We start from the raw sequence: 20,753 nt of genomic DNA, 5'->3' as shown, positions 1-20,753 counted from the left end.
AGGGCACACCAGGCCTTCCAGCCACTGCAAACAAACTCCAGGTGCATGCGCCAACTTGTACATCTGGCTTACGTGGGTACTGGGGAATCGAATCGAGGTCTTTTGGCTTTGCAGGCAAGTGCCTTAACAGCTAAGCCATCTCTTGCACCCCTCCTTTTTTTTTAAAAAAATATATATATGGAGAGAGGGAGAAAATGGGTGCACCAGGGCCTTCAGTCTCTGAAAACCAACTCCAGACAAGTGTGCCCCCCCCTCGTACGCATGTGCGACATTGTGTTTGTTTCACTGTGTGTTTGGTTTATGTGGTACCTGGTGATTCGAACATGAGTTCTTAGGCAAGTGCCTTAACCACTATGCCATCTCTCCAGCCCCTGATAGCACACACACACATAAAACAAACAAACAAAAAACTGAAAAAAAGTGAGACTTTCCCTCAAAGACAAAACAAAATAAATTGCCCGACTTCAATTATTTGGTTATAGTGAGGGGAACTAACTGATACAGTATCTATGTGCATGTGGTTCTGTTTTGAACATGGGCCTCTTTGTTGATTGTGCTTATACCAAATTTCTGTATTTCAATATATATATATTTTGGGGGGTTTTCAAGGTAGGGTCTCACTGTAGCCTGGGCTGTCCTGGATATGTAGTCTCAGGTCAGTATCTTCTTTAGGCTTGGTAAAATTACTGTATTTGCAGTTCAAAATTACCAATTTTCAACTTTTTTTTATAGTTCAGTCCATTAGCATGTTAAGTTCATTTAAGTTTATTCTCTAAAATTGCCTTGTTATTAGTTTGTTTTGTTTTGTTTTTTCCCTAAAATTTAGAGTTGACTTTTGTGATAGGAAAAGTCTTATCGTTTACTTCAGGCTGGCCTTAAACTCATGAGCCTCCCTCTCAGTTTCCTAAATGCTTGGTTTACAACTATGCAACACCTTGTCTGGTTTGGAGTCAACTTTTCAATTTAATTTTAAAAGAAAAAAAAAAAATCAGGGCTGGAGAGATGGTTTAGCAGTTAGGGCATTTGCCTGCAAAGCTTAAGGACCTACGTTAGACTCTCCAGATTGCATGTAAGCCAGATGTATAAAGTGATGCAGGTACATGAGGTTGTACATGCTCACAAGGTGGTCAATGCATCTGGAGTTTGATTGCAGAGGCTGGAGGCCCTGATGTGCCAGTTCTCACTAAAAGAAAGGAAGGAAGGAAGGAAAAAGAAAGAAGGAAAAAAGAGAAAAGAGAAAGGACTGAGAGAAAGTTTAGAGGTTAAGGCACTTGCCCGCAAAGCCAAAGGACCCAAGATAGTTCCCTAGGACCCACATAAGCCAGATGTACATGGTGACGCACGTGTCTGGAGTTTGTTTGCAGTGGCTTGGAGACTCTATTGTGCCTATTCTCTCTGTCTCTCTCTCACTGTCTTTCTGCTTCTTCTCTCTCAGATAAATAAATCATAATAAAAAAGAAAAATAAATCTAGGGCTGGAGAGATGGCTTAGTAGTTAAGGTGCTTACCTGTGAAGCCTAAGTATCTATGCTTGATTCCTAAGTACCTACATAAGTTCAATGCACAAGGTAGCACATGCATCTGGTTTTCCTTTGCGGTGGCTGGAGTCCATGACATGCCCATTCTCTATCTTTAATATATATATATATATATATATATATATATATATATATATATATATATATATATTTGGGAGATGCGCGTAGTGGTGCATGCCTTTAGTCCCAGCACTTGGGAGGCAGAGGTGTGAGGATTGCTGTGAGTTTGAGGTTACCCTGAGAGACTCCATAGTCAATTCCAGGTCAGTCTGGGCTAGAGTGAGACCCTACCTTGAAAAACCACAAGGGGCCACACACATCTGGAATTTCTTTGCAGTGGCTGGAGGCCCTTGAGCGCCCATTCTCTGTCTCTCCTTCTGTTGAATTAATAAATAAAAATAAATAAAATAACTTTATTTGCAGTTATGCGTGTGTGTGGTATATGCATATATGTGTAAGTGTGCATACCCTGTGTGCACCAGGGTGTCCTCTAACTCTTTCTCATTTCCTTGAGATATAGTTTCTTAGTGAAGCCAGAGTTAACATTTTTCAGTCAGACTGGATGACTGGCAACCCCTAGCAATTAATTCTCCTGTCTCCTTTCCCCACACAAGGGCTGGGGAATCAAACTGTGTTGACCCATCTCCTAGCCCAAGCACTGAATCATCTTAACATGACATAGTTACTGCTTCTTGATATGTGAGCTGATATCATAGACATCTAACATGTTTTTTTTTTTTTTTGCTTGTTATTATTGTTTTGTTTTTTTCCACTCTAGCTCAGGCTAACCTGGAACTCAATCTATAGCCCCAGACTGGCCTCCAGCTCCTGGTAATCCTTATCTCAGTCTCCTGTGTGCTAGGATTCAAAGTGAGTGCCACCAAGCCTGGCTGAGATTTAAGATTTTAAATTATAAAAGTTTTAATGTGTGTATGATAATATTTAATTGGTAGCCGTTCTGTTGAATAAATATTTGTTTTTTCCTCATTGCATCATGTACTCTTTCAAAAACATTTTTTAAGCCGGCGTTTAATCCCAGCACTTGGGGAGGCGGAGGTAGGAGGATCACCATGAGTTTGAGGCCACCCTGAGAGTCCATAGTGAATTCCAGGTCAGCCTGGGCCAGAGTGAGAGTGAGACCCTACCTCAAAAAATCAAAAAACAACAACAACAACAACAGAAAACCAGAAAAACATTTTTTATTACTTATTTACTTGAGAGAGAAAGAATTAATGGGCACACTAGGGCTTCTAGCCATTGCAAAGGAACTCCAGACATATGTGCTGCCTTGTGTATCTTGGGAATCCAGCCTTAGGCTCCTTAAGCTATGCAGGTCAGTGCCTTTAACTGCTAAGTCATCTCTCCAGCCCACGGTGAACTTTTCTGAAAGGAGCAGACCGTTACTTTCATGGTCTGTCTAATGATCAGCATGGAGAGCTGGTTTGTGTGGTTGCCTCCTGCTTGCCTGCTTTCCTCAAGTCCAGACATGATTGCTCTGCCCACACTATGTTTAGAAGGTGGAAGAAATGAAGTGAGTATTCTTAGTGGTGATCCTTTAACCTTGAAACTGCTTTTTCCTTTTCCAGTTGTAAAGACTTTTTGTAGTTTTAGAACCTCTTGATTCATTTCAAACTCATTTGAGGGTTTTGTCTCCTCCTTTTCTTTTTTTTTAAATTAATTATTTATTTATTTGAGAGCGACAGATACAGAGAGAAAGACAGATAGAGGGAGAGAGAGAGAATGGGCACGCCAGGGCTTCCAGCCTCTGCAAACGAACTCCAGACGCGTGCGCCCCCTTGTGCATCTGGCTAACGTGGGACCTGGGGAATCGAGCCTCGAACCGGGGTCCTTAGGCTTCACAGGCAAGCGCTTAACCGCTAAACCATCTCTCCAGCCCCTTCTTTTCTTTTTTCTTTTTTGGGGGGGGGGAAGTCTGAGGTAGAGTTTCACTCTGGCCCAGACTTTCTCTTCTTTCAGTAGAGGAGAGACAGAGAGATAAAGAAAGGGAGAGAGAATGGGCACACCAGCGCCACTTGCCACTGTAAATGACCTCCAGACATATTCACCACTTAGTGTGTCTGGCTTTATGTGGCTACTGGGGAACTGAACCCAGGCTATCAGATTTTTCAGGCAATCACTGAGCCACCTCTCCACTCCTTTTCTCTAATAAATAAATAAAAATATTTTTAAATTTTATTTATTTATTTATGAGTGAGAAAGAGGCAGATAGATATAGATACTACCTCCAACCTTCCCTCCAAAATACAGAGCCAAGCCTTTGATGTTACTCTACTAAAGAAGTTAGATGTAAAAGCACTGACATTGGGCTTGCTTAAATTAGCTGCCGTTGTCCTGATTGATGTGCAGGACTACCTAACTTAACTGCCTTTATTATTTTTTTTAACTGAGAAAAAGCAGTTTTGTTTATTTTTTTATTTGAGAGTGACAGGCGGAGAGAGAAAGAGAAAGAGAATGGGCTCACCAGGGCCTCCAGCCACTGCAAACGAACTCCAGACGCACACGCCACCTTGTGCATATGGCTAACGTGGGCCCGGGAGAATCAACCTTGAACCAGGGTCCTCAGGCTTCACAGGCAAGTGCTTGATTACCAAGCAAACTCTCCAGCCCAGAAAAGGCAGTTTTAATAAGACACACATAATATTCTCAGGACTTTCAACAAGATGTAGTATAAAATCTTAAGAGGTTAAAAAAAAGAGAAAGAGAAATATGCACTTACGGCCTGAAAGCTGGTAGATTAGCTGGTTCACAGGAATGCCCAGGGAAAACAAACGCACAGATAATAGGGTACTGATGAGCAGGAAGTAAGCCCCAAGACCATGCTGACTGCTATACATGCCAGCCATCTGTACCCACTCTTGTCTCCTAGAGACAAACCAGGTCAGCCATCTGGCTCTCCACTCAGCTGCATCTTCATGGTTATTTCTTAAATTCTGCCCCCTCTGTCCCCCATTCGCTGAGGTAGGGTCTTGCCCTGGCCCAGGCTGACCTGTAATTCACCATTTAGTCTCAGGCTGGCTTTGAAATCACATTGATCCTCCTACCTCTGCCTCCCAGGTGCTGGAGTAAAGACATGTGCCACCATGCCTGCGCCTTCATTCTTGGAAGAAGAAAAAGTGGGGATAGTGTTAGGAAGGATGGCAGGTGGTTAAGCAGATATACTGCAAAAGGCTTTTAAACTATGAAACTGTAAAGCTTTGTTTGTTTTATCCTTCTGCTTTTGTTCTGGCCTTTGCCATTTGTTCTCCAGGGTACCTAGCTTTGGAATTCTTCTCTCTCCCCCCCCTCACTCTGGGGGAGAAGGTGTCCATATGTGTCTGGCATTATGTGGTTTCTAGGAATCTGAAGTTGGGTCCTTGGGTTGCTTGGCAAGAACTTTCCCCATGGAGCCATCTCAGCCCCAGAAGTAGCAGCAGCAACAATAAACGTTCCTCATATTGTCAATATAGGTTTGTAAAGGAGAGGGAAAAAACCTTTCTTCTTTTCAAAATCTTGAGTGATTAGGTATTATTGAGAATCTTCTTAAGATTCATTTTATTTTTACGGAATAAAGTTGAATATTCACTCCTAAGGTTAATTGTAACAAAAATATAACTGCTGTGTCATTGTCATCTCTTGTTTTGGCCTGCATAGCCAGACTTCAGCAGACATGCTGTCTGTATCACATGGCTAACCGTGGGAGGTATCTAGTGTAGATTCTTTCTTAAGAAATAGATTTAAGTACACTTGAGCAGAAATGTGGCAGGCTGTGGCTTCTTTATAGACCCAACATGCATTCATTTGGACTGAGGACAAGTTGCCTGGAAAGTTCTTGTAAGTAAGCAAGCTAGGCTTTGAGCTTTTGATAGTGTGTGAATGTCTTTTATCATTTAGAGGTTAGAAAAAAACAACTCTTTGTATTGGGAGCTGCATGGAAGTAAAATGTAACTTTTTCAGCCTGTATCAGTGTATTCTTTTATGTCGGAGTCTAGCTGAGGACAGCTTCAGCTAGCTGTCTTGTGATGGACAGGACAAACGGCATGAACCCTGCTAAGCTTGGAAATTCCATTAGTTCCTCACAGTACAGCTGTTGTCCTTGCAATGTGTAGGGAGGCTTCTGGGGGTGGAGAGTTAATGAAAGTTAATATATTCCTCAGTGGGATTGGAGCGTTTTGCTTAGGACAATCAAGAGTTGCTTAGTTGCCTATTGCCATTTGCCAAGTCCTTTGACGAGAAGCAGGAGTATTTGATTCCTTTCGAGAGCCTTGCTAATGATTTGGCTTTATGTAAAATGAAATACCATACCATCTTGATTAAAATCAAGGTTCTTCTAGTTAAATAAAAGGCAACACAGTTGCTACACAAGTAAGATTGAACTTGACATATAATAGGTCTATGAAAGCAATTTATTAAAAACTAAACTGAGAAATAAAGTTATCATTTAGTAGTTGAAAGCATGCTAGGCAAATGGAAATAATCTGATGTTGACTATGAAATCATGCTGCTATATGCTTGAACCTGTCAGATTATAAATGCTCTGTGGGGCTGACTGGGTCGCTGGGTTCCTTCCAAGTCTGAGGAACAAGCACTCCATTTTGGCAGCAGCATTCTCACTAATGTCCTAGCATAACAGCTTCGAATCCTGTGCTATTTAGATAGTCATGAAAGGAGAGGGGGAGAAAATACTAATCCCAATATCTCTGCTCTTTGATTTGTCCATACTTCCCTGTTCCCCTAAAAAGCATAGGATGCCAGTCATAGAGACAGTTTAACTGAGCCTGGGCACTATAGTGAGAATATATAGAAAAAATATATATGTGTATGCATATACAACATTTATTTAATTGGGTTGTTTTGAAATCAGAAGGCATTTGTCTCAAGGAAACAATGCTATAAATGATAATTTTGTTTCTCAATTAGTCCAGGGTAATAAGACATCTTCCTTTTTTGAAAGTGGCAAGAGAGAGAAAAATTTCCAGAGATGTCAAGTTTACCTTTGGCAACCAGTATACCTTTGTTTCCAAAAACAGGCTAGGTTGCTAAAGTAATTTGCTCCCTTTAGTATTCTAGGGCTGGAGAGATGGCACTTGCCTGCAAAGCCTAATGACCCAGGTTTGATTCCCCTGTACCCATGTAAAGCCAGATGCACATTGGCAAATACATCTTGAGTTCGTTTGTAGCTCCTAGAGGCCCTGGTGCGCCCATTCTGTCTTCTCTCTCCTTGCAAATAAATAAAAATATTAAAAAATAGTGTTTTAGGGCTGGAGAGATGGCTTAGCCGTTAAGCACTTGCCTGTGAAGCCTCAGGACCCCAGTTTGAGGCTTGATTCCCTCGGTTAGCCAGATACACAAGGGGGCGCACGTGTCTGGAGTTCGTTTGCAATGGCTGGAGGCCCTGGCATGCCCATTCTCTCTCTCTGCCTCTTTCTCTGTCTGTCACTCTCAAATAAATAAACAAAAAAATTAAAAAAAATAGTATTCTATATATAATGGGGAAATTGGGGTTCTGGGGTGCTTCCTGGTCCCAAGCCCTGAGTCTATCTGCAAACTAGCCCAAGATTGGAAATTCCAGATTCAAGAGAATGATTTTTTTTTTTTTTTTTTGAGTTAGGTTCTCACTCTAGTGCATGCTGACCTGGAATTCACTATATAGTCTCAGGGTGGCCTCAAACTCACTGGGATCCTCCTGCGTCTGCCTCCTGAGTGCTGGGATTAAAGGTGTGTGTCAGCATGCCCATCTTAGAACTATTTTATAATACCATATTTTATTCAGATTTTTCAGTGGGGAAAGGGGGAAACTGAGAGGTGAGAAGAAATATAGTGGGGAAATGAGAAGTATACCACATGGAGCCCAAAAGCCCATGTGGGCCATGTATATGTAGCTCAGGAGTCCATGTGACCAGACGGATTTGGAAAAAAAGTGGGGAAAGAAAAGAAGACAGTTTAAGGTGCTCCTGCCATGTGGGGAGCTTAAGGAGATAAAAAACCTATGTGGAGAGTAAGGGCTAGGGGGCTGTCCCGGCTGGGTCTGGAAAAACTCACCCGCAGCTGGAAGTTTCCAAGTGATCAGAGAGCGAGATCCTGGCCTCCCCTTGCAAAGATATTTATTTACAACCTGATGGTGGTGGGCTTGTCTTTTTCCTAGGTGAGCCAGAGGGCCAGCTGGTTGGTTAGGACTAGGGGCTGTCTCAGGAAGAGATTAGCTCTGGCACAGAATTTGGGGGGCTGAACTTGAGCAAACACAATGTTTAAATACTATGAAAGACCTCCCTGCCAGGAGGGTCCTATTTGTGGAAAAATAGTTCTTTGGAACTAGACAAGAGAAAAGAAAAACTTTCCTGCCCTTTTTACCTTCAGGGATCCAATTCCCCTAAGTCTACCCCCTTCATATACTTTAAAATTTCTCTCCTTCTCCCTTCCTTCCTTCCTTCCTACCTACCTACCTACCCACCTACCCACCTACCTACCTGGCTTTACATGGCTACTGAGGAATTGAACCACGGGCCATCAGGCTTTGCAAGTGCCTTTACTAAACCCTGAGCCATCTCTCGGTCACCTCTTTTTTTTTTCCCCCTTCTGTTTTTATTTATTTATTTATTTATTTTTGAGGTATGGTTTTGTTCTAGGCCAGGCTGATCTGGAATTTACTCTGTAGTCCCAGGCTGGCCTCACATTCATGGCAAGTTTCCTGCCTTTGCTTCCAGAGTGCTGAGATTAAAGGTGTGCATCACTATGCCTGGCTCACTTTTTTTTTGGAGGGTAGGATAGATGGTTCTCCATATGTTGTACAGGCTAGTTTAAAATTCAGGCAATCTTGGGACTGGAGAGATGGCTTTGTGGTTGAGGCACTTGCCTTTGAAGCCTAAGGACTCAGGTTCAAGAGGCCCAGGGTGGTGCATGCATCTGAAGTTGGTTTGTAAGTGGATAGGCCCTGGTGTGCCCATTAAAAAACAAACAGAAAAAACAAACAAACAAGCAAGCAAGCAAGCAACTAATGCCAAAAAGAAAAAGGAAAACAAAAGTTCATGCAATCTTGCTTCAACCTTCTAAATAGCCGGTACTATAGACACATTTCACTGTGTCCAGCTAGAATTCTGTTATTTTTTAAATTTGGGGTCTCACTAGGTAGGTAGTCCATAATGACCTTGAACTTGCCCAGGAAACATTCAGTCCTCTGCTTATCTAGATTCTATACTTGGGCTGGAGAGATGGCTTAGCAGTTAAGCGCTTGCCTGTGAAGCCTAAGGACCCTGGTTCAAGGCTCGGTTCCCCAGGTCCCACGTTAGCCAGATGCACAAGGGGGCGCACGCGTCTGGAGTTCGTTTGCAGAGGCTGGAAGCCCTGGCGCACCCATTCTCTCTCTCTCCCTCTATCTGTCTTTCTCTCTGTGTCTGTTGCTCTCAAATAAATAAATAAATAAAAATAAAAATAAGTTTAAATAGATTCTATACTTTTTTTTTTTTGGTTTTTCGAGGTAGGGTCTCACTCTGGTCCAGGCTGACCTGGAATTAACTCTGTAGTCTCAGGGTGGCCTTGAACTCACAGCGATCCTCCTACCTCTGCCTCCCCCTACCTCTGCCTCCCGAGTGCTGGGATTAAAGGCGTGCGCCACCACGCCCGGCTATACTTTTTTTTTTTTTTTTTTTGTTATTTTTTTGAGGTAGGGTCTCTAGCTCAGGCTGACTGGAATTCACTATGTAGTCTATGGGTGCAAACTCATAGAGATGCTCCTACCTCTGCCTACCGAGTGCTGGTATTAAAGTTGTGTACCACCACGCCTAGCTAGATTCTGTACTTAAATTTTTTTTGTTTATTTTATTTATATTTATTTATTTGAGAGTAACAGAGAGAAAGAGGCGGGGGGGGGGGCCGCAGGGAGAGAGAGAATGAGTGCACGCCAGGGCCTCCAGCCACTGTAAACAAACTCCAGATGCATGCTCCACCTTGTGTATCTGGTTTATGTAGGTCCTGGGGAATCAAGCCTCGAACCAGGGTCCGTAGGCTTCACAGGCAAGTGCTTAACTGCTAAGACATCTCTCCAGCTCTAGATTCTGTACTTTTAAAGAGAATGCTGGTATTCACAATGTAAACTTGTTAATAATTTGGCTAGAGCTGGGCATGGTGACCTATGACTTTAATCCCAGCAGAGGTAGGAGGATTCCTCTGAGCTCAAGGCCAGTTTCGACTCCAGAATGAGTTCTACCATGGGATATTGTTTACAATTATGGAAGTTTTCAATAATATAAAACAAAACAAAACAAACAAAAAGAATGAGATCCAGGTCAGTCTGGGCTAGAGTAAGACCCTACGACCCACCTCCACACACCCATAAGACAGTGTCTGAAGAGATTTTCTTGCTTTACTGCAGTTCCACAGCAGCAAGAGGAGCACAGGCATGTCCAGGCTGCTTGTGAAGATTGTCAGCTTCTCTTTAGACATGGATAAGTGCAGTTTCTGGGGAGATGGCTCAGTGGTTAATGGCACTTGCTTGCAAAAGCCTTGGGTTTGATTTCTTAGTACCCACATAAAGCCAGATGTACAGAGTGGCACTTGCATCTGTAGTTCATTTGCAGTGGCATATAGTCCTGGCATGCCCATGCTCACTCTGTCTCCTCTTTCTCTGTTTCTGTCTCTCAAGTATATAAATAAATATATTAAAAATGGGCTGGAGGGATGGCTTAGTGGTTAAGGTGTTTCCTGCATAGCCAAAGGACTAGTTAGATTCCCCAGGACCCATTGCATCTGGAGTTCATTTGCAGTGGCTGGAGGCTCTGGCATGCCCATTCTCTCCCTCTCTCTCCCTCCTTTTCTGTCAAATAAATAAATAAGTAAGTAAGTAAGTAAGTAAAACCGTTTGCTGGGTGTGGTGGCACACTTCTTTAATCCCAGCACTTGGGAGACTGAGGTAAGATTGCTGTACGTTCAAGGCCAGCCTCTGAGACTACATAGTGAATTCCAGGTCAGCTTGAACTAGAGTGAGACCCTCCCTTAAAAACAACAACAACAAAATACTGTGTTATTAAATATGAACATGCCTAGACCTTGTATATGTATAAATCATGATCTTAGACATACATATATATACTTTTTTGGTTTTGCAAGTTAGGGTCTTACTGTGGCCCAGGCTGACCTGGAATTCACTATGTAGTCTCATGTGGCCTCGAACTCATGGTGATTCTCCCACCTCTGCCTCCCAAGTGCTGGGGTTGAAGGTGTGCGCCACCTCACCCTGCTGTTTTTAGCTCAGTAATAAATTTCAGAGTTTGTGCTCTGTCAAAAGTAAATTACACAACAGTGAATGTGCTTATGACCTCATCCTACATTATTTACTATTTACGAGTACATAGCTATTAATAGTAAGTAATGAGACAGTAGTGAAGAATCTAATATTCTGTTTACCTGTTTTCAAAACCTCTGTAACCAGATAATTTCACTTCAGGCATGGGTCAGAGTGAAAGATCAGATGTCCAAATTGCTGTAGTTGAAAAACGTGTTATCTTGGTGTCTGCTTAGATAAAATACAGGGCTTCTTTTCTGACAGAGTAGTGTCAGGTCCATGTTGATGTTAGCTAGAACTGGGTGGAGTTTCTTAAGCTTTAGTCATATTGGCTCAAGAGGGACAAGGTACTCTGGTGATTTTTCAATCCCTTTCCTTTCCCCAAAGTTTTTTTTTTTTTTTTTTCTTCTTCAAGGTAAGGTCTCCTCTAGCGTAGGCTGACCTAGAATTCACTATGTGCGGTCAGGCTAGCCTTGAACTCCTACTGCCTCACCTTTCCAGGTGCTGCCATATGCTACCACACCCAGCCTGTATTTACTTTTTGACACAGAATCCTTGAGTTCCCTCTGTATCCGCCTGCTTCAGCCTCCAAGCTGGGACTACAGGCATGCACTTCCAAGGCTTGGTACGGCTTGCTTAGTTTTAAATAAAGGGGGGTGGAGTTCTAAATAAAGTGGTGAAGCTAAATCATAAATAGCTCATAAAACAAACTGAGAAATCAGTTCTCATTCTCATTTTACAGATTAGGGAACTGAGCCCTAGCCCTGTAGGGTGACTCATTCCTGGCCTGTGTCAGATGAAGCCAGTACGTCAAATTCTCTTGTCTCTTACTCAGAAGTCCATGTAAAGTGACTTTTTTTTTTTTATCTGTGTAAATACAATATAAATGGTCCATGTAAAACCTAGAGCTTTGTACATGACAAGCAAGTGCTTTGCCACTGAGCTGTTTACAAGTGCTTGAGAATTTTGCAAGGGTATGGTGAACTGAGCTGTAACTACAGTATTGTCCTGTCCCCTCTTCCTCCTCCTCCCTTCTTCTCTCTCTCTCTCTCTATATATATATATATATGTGTGTGTGTTATTATTTTATTTTTCTAAAGATTTATTTTTATTTACTTATTTATTAGAGAGAGAGAGGAAGACAGAATGGGCACATGTACTCCAGATACAAGCACTAGCATGTGCATCTGGCTTACATGGGACCTGGAGAATTGAACTTGGGTCCTGAGGCTTCTCAGGCATGTGTCTTAACAACTAAGTCAACTATCCTGCCCCCAATTTTATTTATTACTTATTATTTATTTATTTTTAATTGTGTCATATTTTATAGCAGATTGTGGACGAATGCTAACATGACTTGTTTCTTTTTCTTTTTTTTTTTTTTTTTTTTTTTGGTTTTCGAGGTAGGGTTTCACTCTAGCTCAGGCTGACCTGGAATTCACTATGTAATCTCAGGCTGGCCTCGAATTTACGGCAATACTCTTGCCTCTGCTGGGATTAAAGGTATGTGCCACCATGCCCGGCTGACTTGTTTCTTTCTTTTTGAAGGACAATTTAATTTAATTTAATTTAATTTATTTATTTTCGTTTCTCAAGGTAGGGTCTCACTGTAACCCAGGCTGACCTGGAATTCATATTGAGTCTCACGGTAGCCCTGAACCCATGGTGATCTTCCTACCTTTGCCTCCTGAGTGCTGGGATTCAAGGCATGCACCACCACGCCCAGCTGACAATTTTATTTTTACATATAAATTTATGCTCTTATTCCCTCGTCCCTGCTCCGGTTCACTGAGGGCCCTCCACAGTGTATTCACTGTGAGGTCATGAAGGCTTCAGTAAGTCCCTGTGGGGAGTTATTCTTGAGGTTATTTCTACCCTGTTTCTGGCTCTTACAGTCTTGTTTTTTTTTTTCTTCTTCGAGGTACCATCTCACTGTGGCCCAGGCTGACCTGGAGATCACTATGTAGTCTCAGGGTGGCCTTGAACTCACAGCGATCCCCCTACTTCTGCCTCCCAAGTGCTGGGATTAAAGGCATGCGCCACCACGCCCGGCTAAAGATTTTATTATGTATTTATTTATTAGAGATGAGGATTGGAGAGTGAGCAAGAGAGAGAATGGGCACACCAGGGACTCTAGCCACTGCAAACGAACTCTAGACTACGTGTGCCAATTGTGCATCTGGCTTATGTAGGACTTAGAGAGTTGAACCTGGGTCTTTTGGCTTTGCAGGCAAGTGCCTTAACTGTCAAGCCATCTCTCCAGCCCTTTTACAATCTTTCTGTTCCCTTTTCCACAATATTCTCCCCCCCCCCACTCTTTTGAGGTAGGGTCTCATTGTAACCCACGCTGACCTGGAATTCACTATGTAATTGCAGGCTGGCCTCCAACTCACAGTGATCTTCCTACCTCTGCCTCCTGGTTGCTAGGATTAAAGGTGTATGCCACCACACCAGGTTGCAATGTTCTCTGAGTAGTGGTAGGCCTATGGACATATTTAGTGCTGTGTTCTCTCTGGCCTCTGGATTTCAGCTTTGATAGGTCACTAGGACTGGTTGTCAGGCTAGCAATAATAGCAGAATTCATGTTGCTGCTTCCTCTGCAATTTTTCCTGAGCCCTTGCAGATGATGTAGAGGTGGCATGTCTTTTGGTGGGCAGTTGGCTATCTTGTTTTGCCGATAGATTTTGGTTCTCCTCCATATTCTCTGTTATAACTGACCTATTGGTTTATTCCTTCCCAAGCAACTACCCCGGAATGGTGTCTAGACCTGGCGCAGACCCCAGCACTCAGTCCCATTTTACACACACATACGTGCGCGCGCGCACACACACACATAATTTCTTTTATTTTTTAAAATTTATTTGAGAGGGAAAGAGAGAATGGGTGCAAATGAATTTCAGATGTATGTGCCACCTTGTGTATCTGGCTTACATGGATGCTATGGAATCGAACCTGGGTCCTTAGGCTTTGCAGGTAAATGCTTTAACTGCTAAGCCATCTCTCCAGCCCTAAAATTTTTATTTTATTTTATTTACTTATTTACCATTTTTTTTTTTTTGTTTTTTTGCTTTTTTGAGGTAGGGTTTCACTCCAGCCCAGGCTAACCTGTAATTCACTATGTAATCTCAGGTTGGCCTCAAACTAATGGCAATCCTCCTACCTCTGCCTCCCAAATGCTGGTATTACAGGCATCTGCCAACACGGTGGGCAATTTATTTATTTAAAGAGAGATGCAGATAAAAAAATGGAAAAAAAAAAAAAAAAAGGGCTGGAGAGATGGCTTAGCGGTTAAACGCTTGCCTGTGAAGCCTAAGGACCTCGGTTCGAGGCTCGATTCTCCAGGACCCACGTTAGCCAGATGCACAAGGGGGCGCACGCATCTGGAGTTCGTTTACAGCGGCTGGTGGCCCTGGCGCGCCCATTCTCATTCTCTCTCTCTCTCTCTCTCTCTCTCTCTCTCTCTCTCTCTGCCTCTTTCTCTCTGTCTGTCACTCTCAAATAAATAAATAAAAATGTTAAAAAAAAATGGGTGTGTCAGGGCTTCTAGCTACTGCAAACTCCAGATGCATATACCACTTTGTACATCTGGCTTAAGTGGGACCTGGATAATCAAACTTGGGTCCTTTGGCTTTGCTGGCAAATACCTTAACCATTAAGTCATCTCCCTAGCTCTGCAAATTTTTTTTTTTGTTTTGTTTTTTGAGGTAGGGTCTCACTCTAGCCCAGGCTTGCCAGGAATTCGCTATGTAGTCTCAGGGTGGCCTTGAACTCACAGTGATCCTCCTACCTGTATCCCCCACGCCCAGATGAGATAAATATTTTTTTAAAGCAGGTGCTTATCAGGCCCGGGAGATGGTCCAGTGGTTAAAGGTACTTGTTTATAAAGCCTGCTGGTCTGGATTCAGTTTCCTAGCAGCCACTCAAGCTGGATGCAAAGTGGAGATGGAGTCTAGAGCAGCAGCCAGAGTCCCTGGGCCATACCCACGTGCACGTAGTTACTTCTCCTTCAGAAGGATGTGGTTTTCATGGGATATTGTTTGGAATCATGTTAATAATAAAAAATAATAAATAAATAAAAACAAAAAAAGACGGATGTGGTTTTAATTTTTTGTTCTCCCTACCCTGCATGGTTTGCTTTTTGTTTCTTTGTTTTTCGTGCTTTTTGTAAACATATTTTTATTTATTTATTATTAGAGAGAGAGAGAGAATGGGCACACCATGGCCTCTAGTTAGTGCAGTTGAATTCCAAATGCCTGCACCACCATGTTCATCTGGCCTACATGGGTTCTAGGGAATTGAACCTGGGTCGTTAGGCTTCACAGGCAAGTGCCTTAACCGCTTAACCATCTCTCTAGCCCTTTGTGCTTGTTTTAGTTTACTTGTTTGGTTTTGTTTTTCAAGGTAGGGTTTTGCTTTAGCACAGGCTGACCTGAAATTCACTATGTAGTCTCAGGGTGGCCTTGAACTTGTAGTGATTCTCCTACCCCTGCTGGGATTAAAGGAGTGCATCACCACTCCTGGCATTGTATTTTATTTTAATTTTTATTTATTAGAGAGAGAGCGAGAGAGGTGGAGGGGAATGGATATGGATACACCAGGGCCTTCAGCCATTTCAAATGAACTCCAGATGCATGTGCCCGCTTGTGTATCTGGCTGACATGGGTCCTGGGGAATTGAACCTAGGTCTTTTGGTTTTGCTTGGAAGTCCCTCAGCCACCAAGCCATTCTATAGCCTGTTTTTGTTTTGTTTTGTTCTTTTCAAGGCAGGGTATCACTCTTGCATAGGCTAACTTGGAACTCACTCTGTAGCTCCAGGTTGGCCTTGAATTCACAGCAGTCCTACTTTAGCCTACTCATTAGTAGGATTAAAGGCATGAGCCACCATTCAAAACTTCATTTAAAGCAGACCTCAGCTTGGCATGGTGGTGCACATCTTTAATCCAAGCAGAGGTTGGAGGATTGTCCCAAGTTCAAGGCCAGCCTGAGAGTACATTGTGAATTCCAGGTCCGCCTGGGCTAGAAGAGACTCTACCTCAAAAACAAACAAACAAACAAACAAAACAAGACCTTATTATAAATTTAAAATCCAGGGAACCCCTCGATCTCACCAAAGCATTCATGTATATGATAAATGGCAATTTTTCTTTAAAGATTTTATTTTTATTTAATTATTAGAGACAGAGAGCGGGTGAGAGAATGGGCAAGCCAGGGCCTCTAGCCACTGCAGATGAACTCCAGATTCATGTGCCACCATGTGCTTGTGGCTTACTTGGGACCTGGAGAATTGAACTTGGGTCCTTAGGCTTTGCAGGCATGCACCTTAACCACTAAGCCCTTGCTGGGAAAGCCAAAAAACCTAAGTTTGATTTCCCAGTACCCATGTATGCACAAGGAGGTGCATGTGTTTGGAGTTTCTATGCAGTACCTGAGATATTCTCTCTATTTGTCTCTTTGTCTCTCTCAAATAAATTAATTAATTAACTAAAAACAAACAAACAAAAAACGATGAAAGAGCTGGGTGTGGTGGCTCATGCCCTTAGTCCCAGCATTTGGGAGGTTTAGGTAGGATGATCATTGTGAGTTAGAGGCCAGACTGAGACTAATTCCTGGTCAGTCTGGGCTAGTGCAAGACCTTACCATGAAAAGCCTTCTCTGCAAAAAAAAAAAAAAAAAAAAAAAAGAGAGAGAAAAGGCCAGGCATGGTGGCGCACGCCTTTAATTCCATCACTTGGGAGGCAAAGGTAGGTGGATTGCTGTGAGTTCGAGGCCACCCTGAGACGCCATAGTGAATTCTAGGTCAGCCTGGGCTAGAGTGAGACCCTACCTCGAAAAACCAAAAAGCCTTCTCTGTGTCCCCCCACCCCCCCCAAAAAAAACACACCAAAAATTATTCCGAGTCACCATTTGGAAGCAATGATATGTGGGATAGTTGGAAAGATATATTAAGACCTGAAATTAAAGTATCTGATTTGAATGAAGGAAAAATCAGTAGCAATGGGTAAAACTGTTTATTAGCATTTATTTTCTTATTTAAAGTAAGAAAACTTTGACTGGTTTTAAAATTTTAGATTCTTACTTATTATTTAAAACAACTGATTAGAGTATCCAGAAATGTTTTTCATTTTCTTTTCTAGTATTTATTATATGAAACATCTCTTTTCCCTCTAACAGGCAGTTTCAGTGGTTCAGAATGGCTGACCTCAGTCTTGCAGATGCATTAACAGAGCCATCTCCAGAAATTGAGGAAGAGATTAAGCGGGACTTCATTGCCACACTGGAGGCAGAGGCCTATGATGATGTTGTGGGAGAAACTGTTGGAAAAACTGACTATATTCCTCTCATGGATGTTGATGACACAACTGGGACCTCAGAATCAAAAAAGAAACCTTGCTCAGACACTAGCCAGGTCGACGGTAAGTATTTAACCTAAACTAGATATATGTGTTCAAAAAAATAGATTGGAGGGGCTAGAGAGATGGCTTGGTGATTAAGGAATTTGCCTGTGAAGCCAAAGGACCCAGGTTCGATTCCCCAGGACCCACATAAGCCAGATGCACAAGGGGCACATGTGTCTGGAATCAAGGCAATCAATACATTACCCTTTTGTTGAACTAGAGTTCATGACATCGTAGATTACTTTAATCTTAGTGACTTCTGTAATGTTTCATTTCCATTTATTTTGCTTAATTTCCTAAATTAATATTTCTGTTATGCATGCCAGGTGTGGTGGCGCACAACTTTAATTCCAGCACTGGGGAGGCAAAGGTGGGAAGATCATCATGAGTTCAAGGCCACCCTGAGACTATATAGTGAATTCCAGCTTAACCTGGGCTAGAGTGAGATCAAATTATGAAATCCCACCCTGCCCCCAAAAAATAAAAAGAGTGACTAGTTTCTCTGTTCTATTTACTCTTCGTGATCTCCTACCTCTCCCAAGTGCTGGGGTTAAAGGAGTGTGCCACTGCTTCCAGCTCTTTATTTTTACTTTTAAAAATATTTTTATTTACTTGAGAGAGATACATTGAGGGAGAAAGAGAGAGAATGGGAATCCAGGGCCTCCAGAAACATGCCACACTTTCTGCATCGGGCTTACATGGGTCCTGGGGAATTGAACCTGGGTACTTTGCTTTGCAGGCAAGTGCCTTAACCACTAAGCCATCTCTCCATTTCTCTCCTTGACTCTTGATCTGATTGTATACTAATAATGCTATCATGGTTTGAAGATACCATACGGTGAAAATACACTTAAAGAATTGGGGTATAGCTCAGTTGTAATGTCTTTTCTAATGTGAGGGCTAAGAATCACAGTGATTGGGCTGGAGAGATGGCTTAGCGGTTAAGCGCTTGCCTGTGAAGCCTAAAGACCCTGCTTCGAGGCTCGATTCCCCAGGACTCAGGTTAGTCAGATGCACAAGGGGTGCACGTGTCTGGAGTTTGTTTGCAGTGGCTAGAAGCCCTGGCACGCCCTCTCTCTCCCTCTCTCTGCCTCTTTCTCTCTTTGTCCGTTGCTCTCAAATAAATAAAAATAAACAAAAAAATTTAAAAAAATTTAAAAAAGAATCAAAGTGATCTTCCTCCCTCAGCCTCTTGAGTATTGGGATTAAAGCCATGTGCCACTAAACCTGGCCTATACTACATTTTTTGTTGTTCAAATGACTGTCCTTTTGTGGCATAGTGTAACAAATGCAATTTGCCACAAGAGGGTGGTATTGACGAGAGTCTGAAAATGTGGAAGAGGGAGGGTGCACTTGCATTGAGACTGCTTTGTCCTTGTTTTGCCCAAAGCTGACTCAGGGTTCCTTTCCTCACAGCACACATGACTTCCATCTATCTTCTACTTTCCTTCCCTGCTTCCAGCTGAGGAAATCTGAAGTCTTTTTTTTTTTCTTCAAGATTTTATTTTTATTTATTAGAGGCAGAAGGAGAGAGAGAGGGAGAATGGGCATGCCAGGGCCTCTAGCCACTGCAAACGAACTCCAGGAGCATGTGTTACCATGTGCATCTGACTTATATGGGTTATGGGGAATTGAATCTGCGTCCTTATGCTTTGTAGGCAAGCGCCTTAGCCAGTAAGCCCTCTCACCAGCCCAACTTTCAATTTTTTTTTAAAAATAACCTTTTTATTTATTTTTTATTTTTTAAAAATTATTTATTTATTTATTTATTTGAGAGCGACAGACACAGAGAGAAAGACAGATAGAGGGAGAGAGAGAGAATGGGCGCGCCAGGGCTTCCAGCCTCTGCAAACGAACTCCAGACGTGTGCGCCCCCTTGTGCATCTGGCTAATGTAGGATCTGGGGAACCGAGCCTTGAACCGGGGTCCTTAGGCTTCACAGACAAGCGCTTAACCGCTAAGCCATCTCTCCAGCCCAGCCAACTTTCAATTTTTAGATAGAGTCTCACTATAGCCCAGGCAGGTCTCAAACTCTCAAAATCATCCTGCATCAGCTTCCTGAGTGCTGAGAGTATAGGTATGTGACACACCCAGTTAGAAATGCTTTCTTTGTGGAGATGAGTGGGTCTGAGTTTTTTCTTTTTCTTTTTTTTTTTTTTTTTTTTTTTTTTTTTGAGGTAGGGTCTCATTGTAGCTAAGGCTGACCTGGAATTCACTATGCAGCCTCAGGGTGGCTTCAGGGTGATCCTCCTACCTCTGCCTCCCGAGTACTGGGACTAAAGGCATGTGCCACCATGCCCGGCAGGTCTGTTATTTTTATAAATTAGATTATAAATCTTTATATCATCATTCCTTTCTGGGATGAAGTTGAAATTAGCAATTTCATTCTCACCTTTACAAAATTTTTATTTATTTATGAGAGAGATATGGGGTGGGGAGAATCTAGCCACTTCAAGCAGAACTCCCAGATGCCATGTGCATCTAGCTTACATGGAATCTGGGGAATCAAACTTGGGTCCTTAGGCTTTGTAGGCTAGTACCTTAGCCATGAAGCCATCTCTCCAGCCCCTTACCTCTTTTGGGGTATGGTTGTTCATAATGTAAGGTCTGGGATTGAAGACATGCACCCCATATACCCAGTTTATTGTCAGTTTTTCTTAGGGGTGTGTGGGGAGGTTTCTGAGGTAGGGTCTCACTCTCTTCAGGCTAACCTGGAATTCACTGTGCAGTCTCAGGGTGGCCTCGAATTCATGGTGATCCTCCTACCTCTGCCTTCTGAGTTCTGAGATCAAAATTGTATGCTACCATACCTGACAAGAATTTAAAAAAATATATATGCATTTATTCATTTGAAAGAAAAAGAGACAGAGAGAATGGGTGGGCCAGGGTCTCCAGCCACTGCAAACAAACTCCAGGTGCCACCTTGTGCATCTGTTTTACATGGGTACTGGGGAATCAAACTTGGGTCTTTAGGCTTCGCAAGCAAGCACTTTAACTGCTATGCCATCTTTCCAGTCCTCACATAAACACTTTTTTTTTTTTTTTTCGAGGTAGGGTCTTTATTCTAGCCCCGGCTGACCTGGAATTTGTGGCCATCCTCCTACCTCTGCCTCCCGAGTGCTGGGATTAAAAGCATGTGCCACCATGCCCAGCTGATAAACACCTTTTTAAAAATGAAAAACAAAAAAAGCTTTCTGAGCTGGAGAAATGACCTAAGGGTTAAAGGTGCTTGCTTATAAAGCCTGACAGTGGAGGTTTGATTCTCCACTACCCAAATGTACAAAGTGGCACATGCATCTGGAGTTTGATTGCAGTGGCAAGGAAACCCATATTCACTCTGTGTCTGCCTCTTTTTTTTTTTTATGTGTCTGAAGTAAATTAAAAAAAAATTAGGATCACCATGAGTTCAAAGCCACCCTGAGAGTACATAGTGAATTCCAAGTCAGCCTGGGCTACAATGAGACCCTACCTCGAAAAGCCAAAAAACAAACAAACAAACACACACCCACCTCAGAAAGGGAAAGTTCTTAGCTTTGTATAGTCTAAG

General features: G+C 42.5%; 1 protein-coding gene across 9 annotated transcripts in view; it reads left to right on the top strand.

Annotated features, from left to right (window-relative positions):
- Positions 1–20,753, top strand: part of Map4 (microtubule associated protein 4) — a 157,767-nt gene that overhangs the window by 30,610 nt on the left and 106,404 nt on the right. For all 9 annotated transcript variants that reach the window (XM_045136878.1, XM_045136884.1, XM_045136883.1 and 6 more), the window contains exon 2: positions 16,983–17,224. In XM_045136878.1, coding sequence (XP_044992813.1) covers positions 17,002–17,224 — 223 coding nt within the window. In that variant the 5' untranslated portion in view covers positions 16,983–17,001. The remainder of the gene's footprint in view (positions 1–16,982; positions 17,225–20,753) is intronic.

This window comes from Jaculus jaculus, chromosome 17, assembly GCF_020740685.1.
Source record: "Jaculus jaculus isolate mJacJac1 chromosome 17, mJacJac1.mat.Y.cur, whole genome shotgun sequence".
Classification (NCBI taxonomy): domain Eukaryota; kingdom Metazoa; phylum Chordata; class Mammalia; order Rodentia; family Dipodidae; genus Jaculus; species Jaculus jaculus.
Note: the sequence above shows the minus strand (reverse complement) of the source record. Positions and strands in the feature narration are given on the sequence as shown.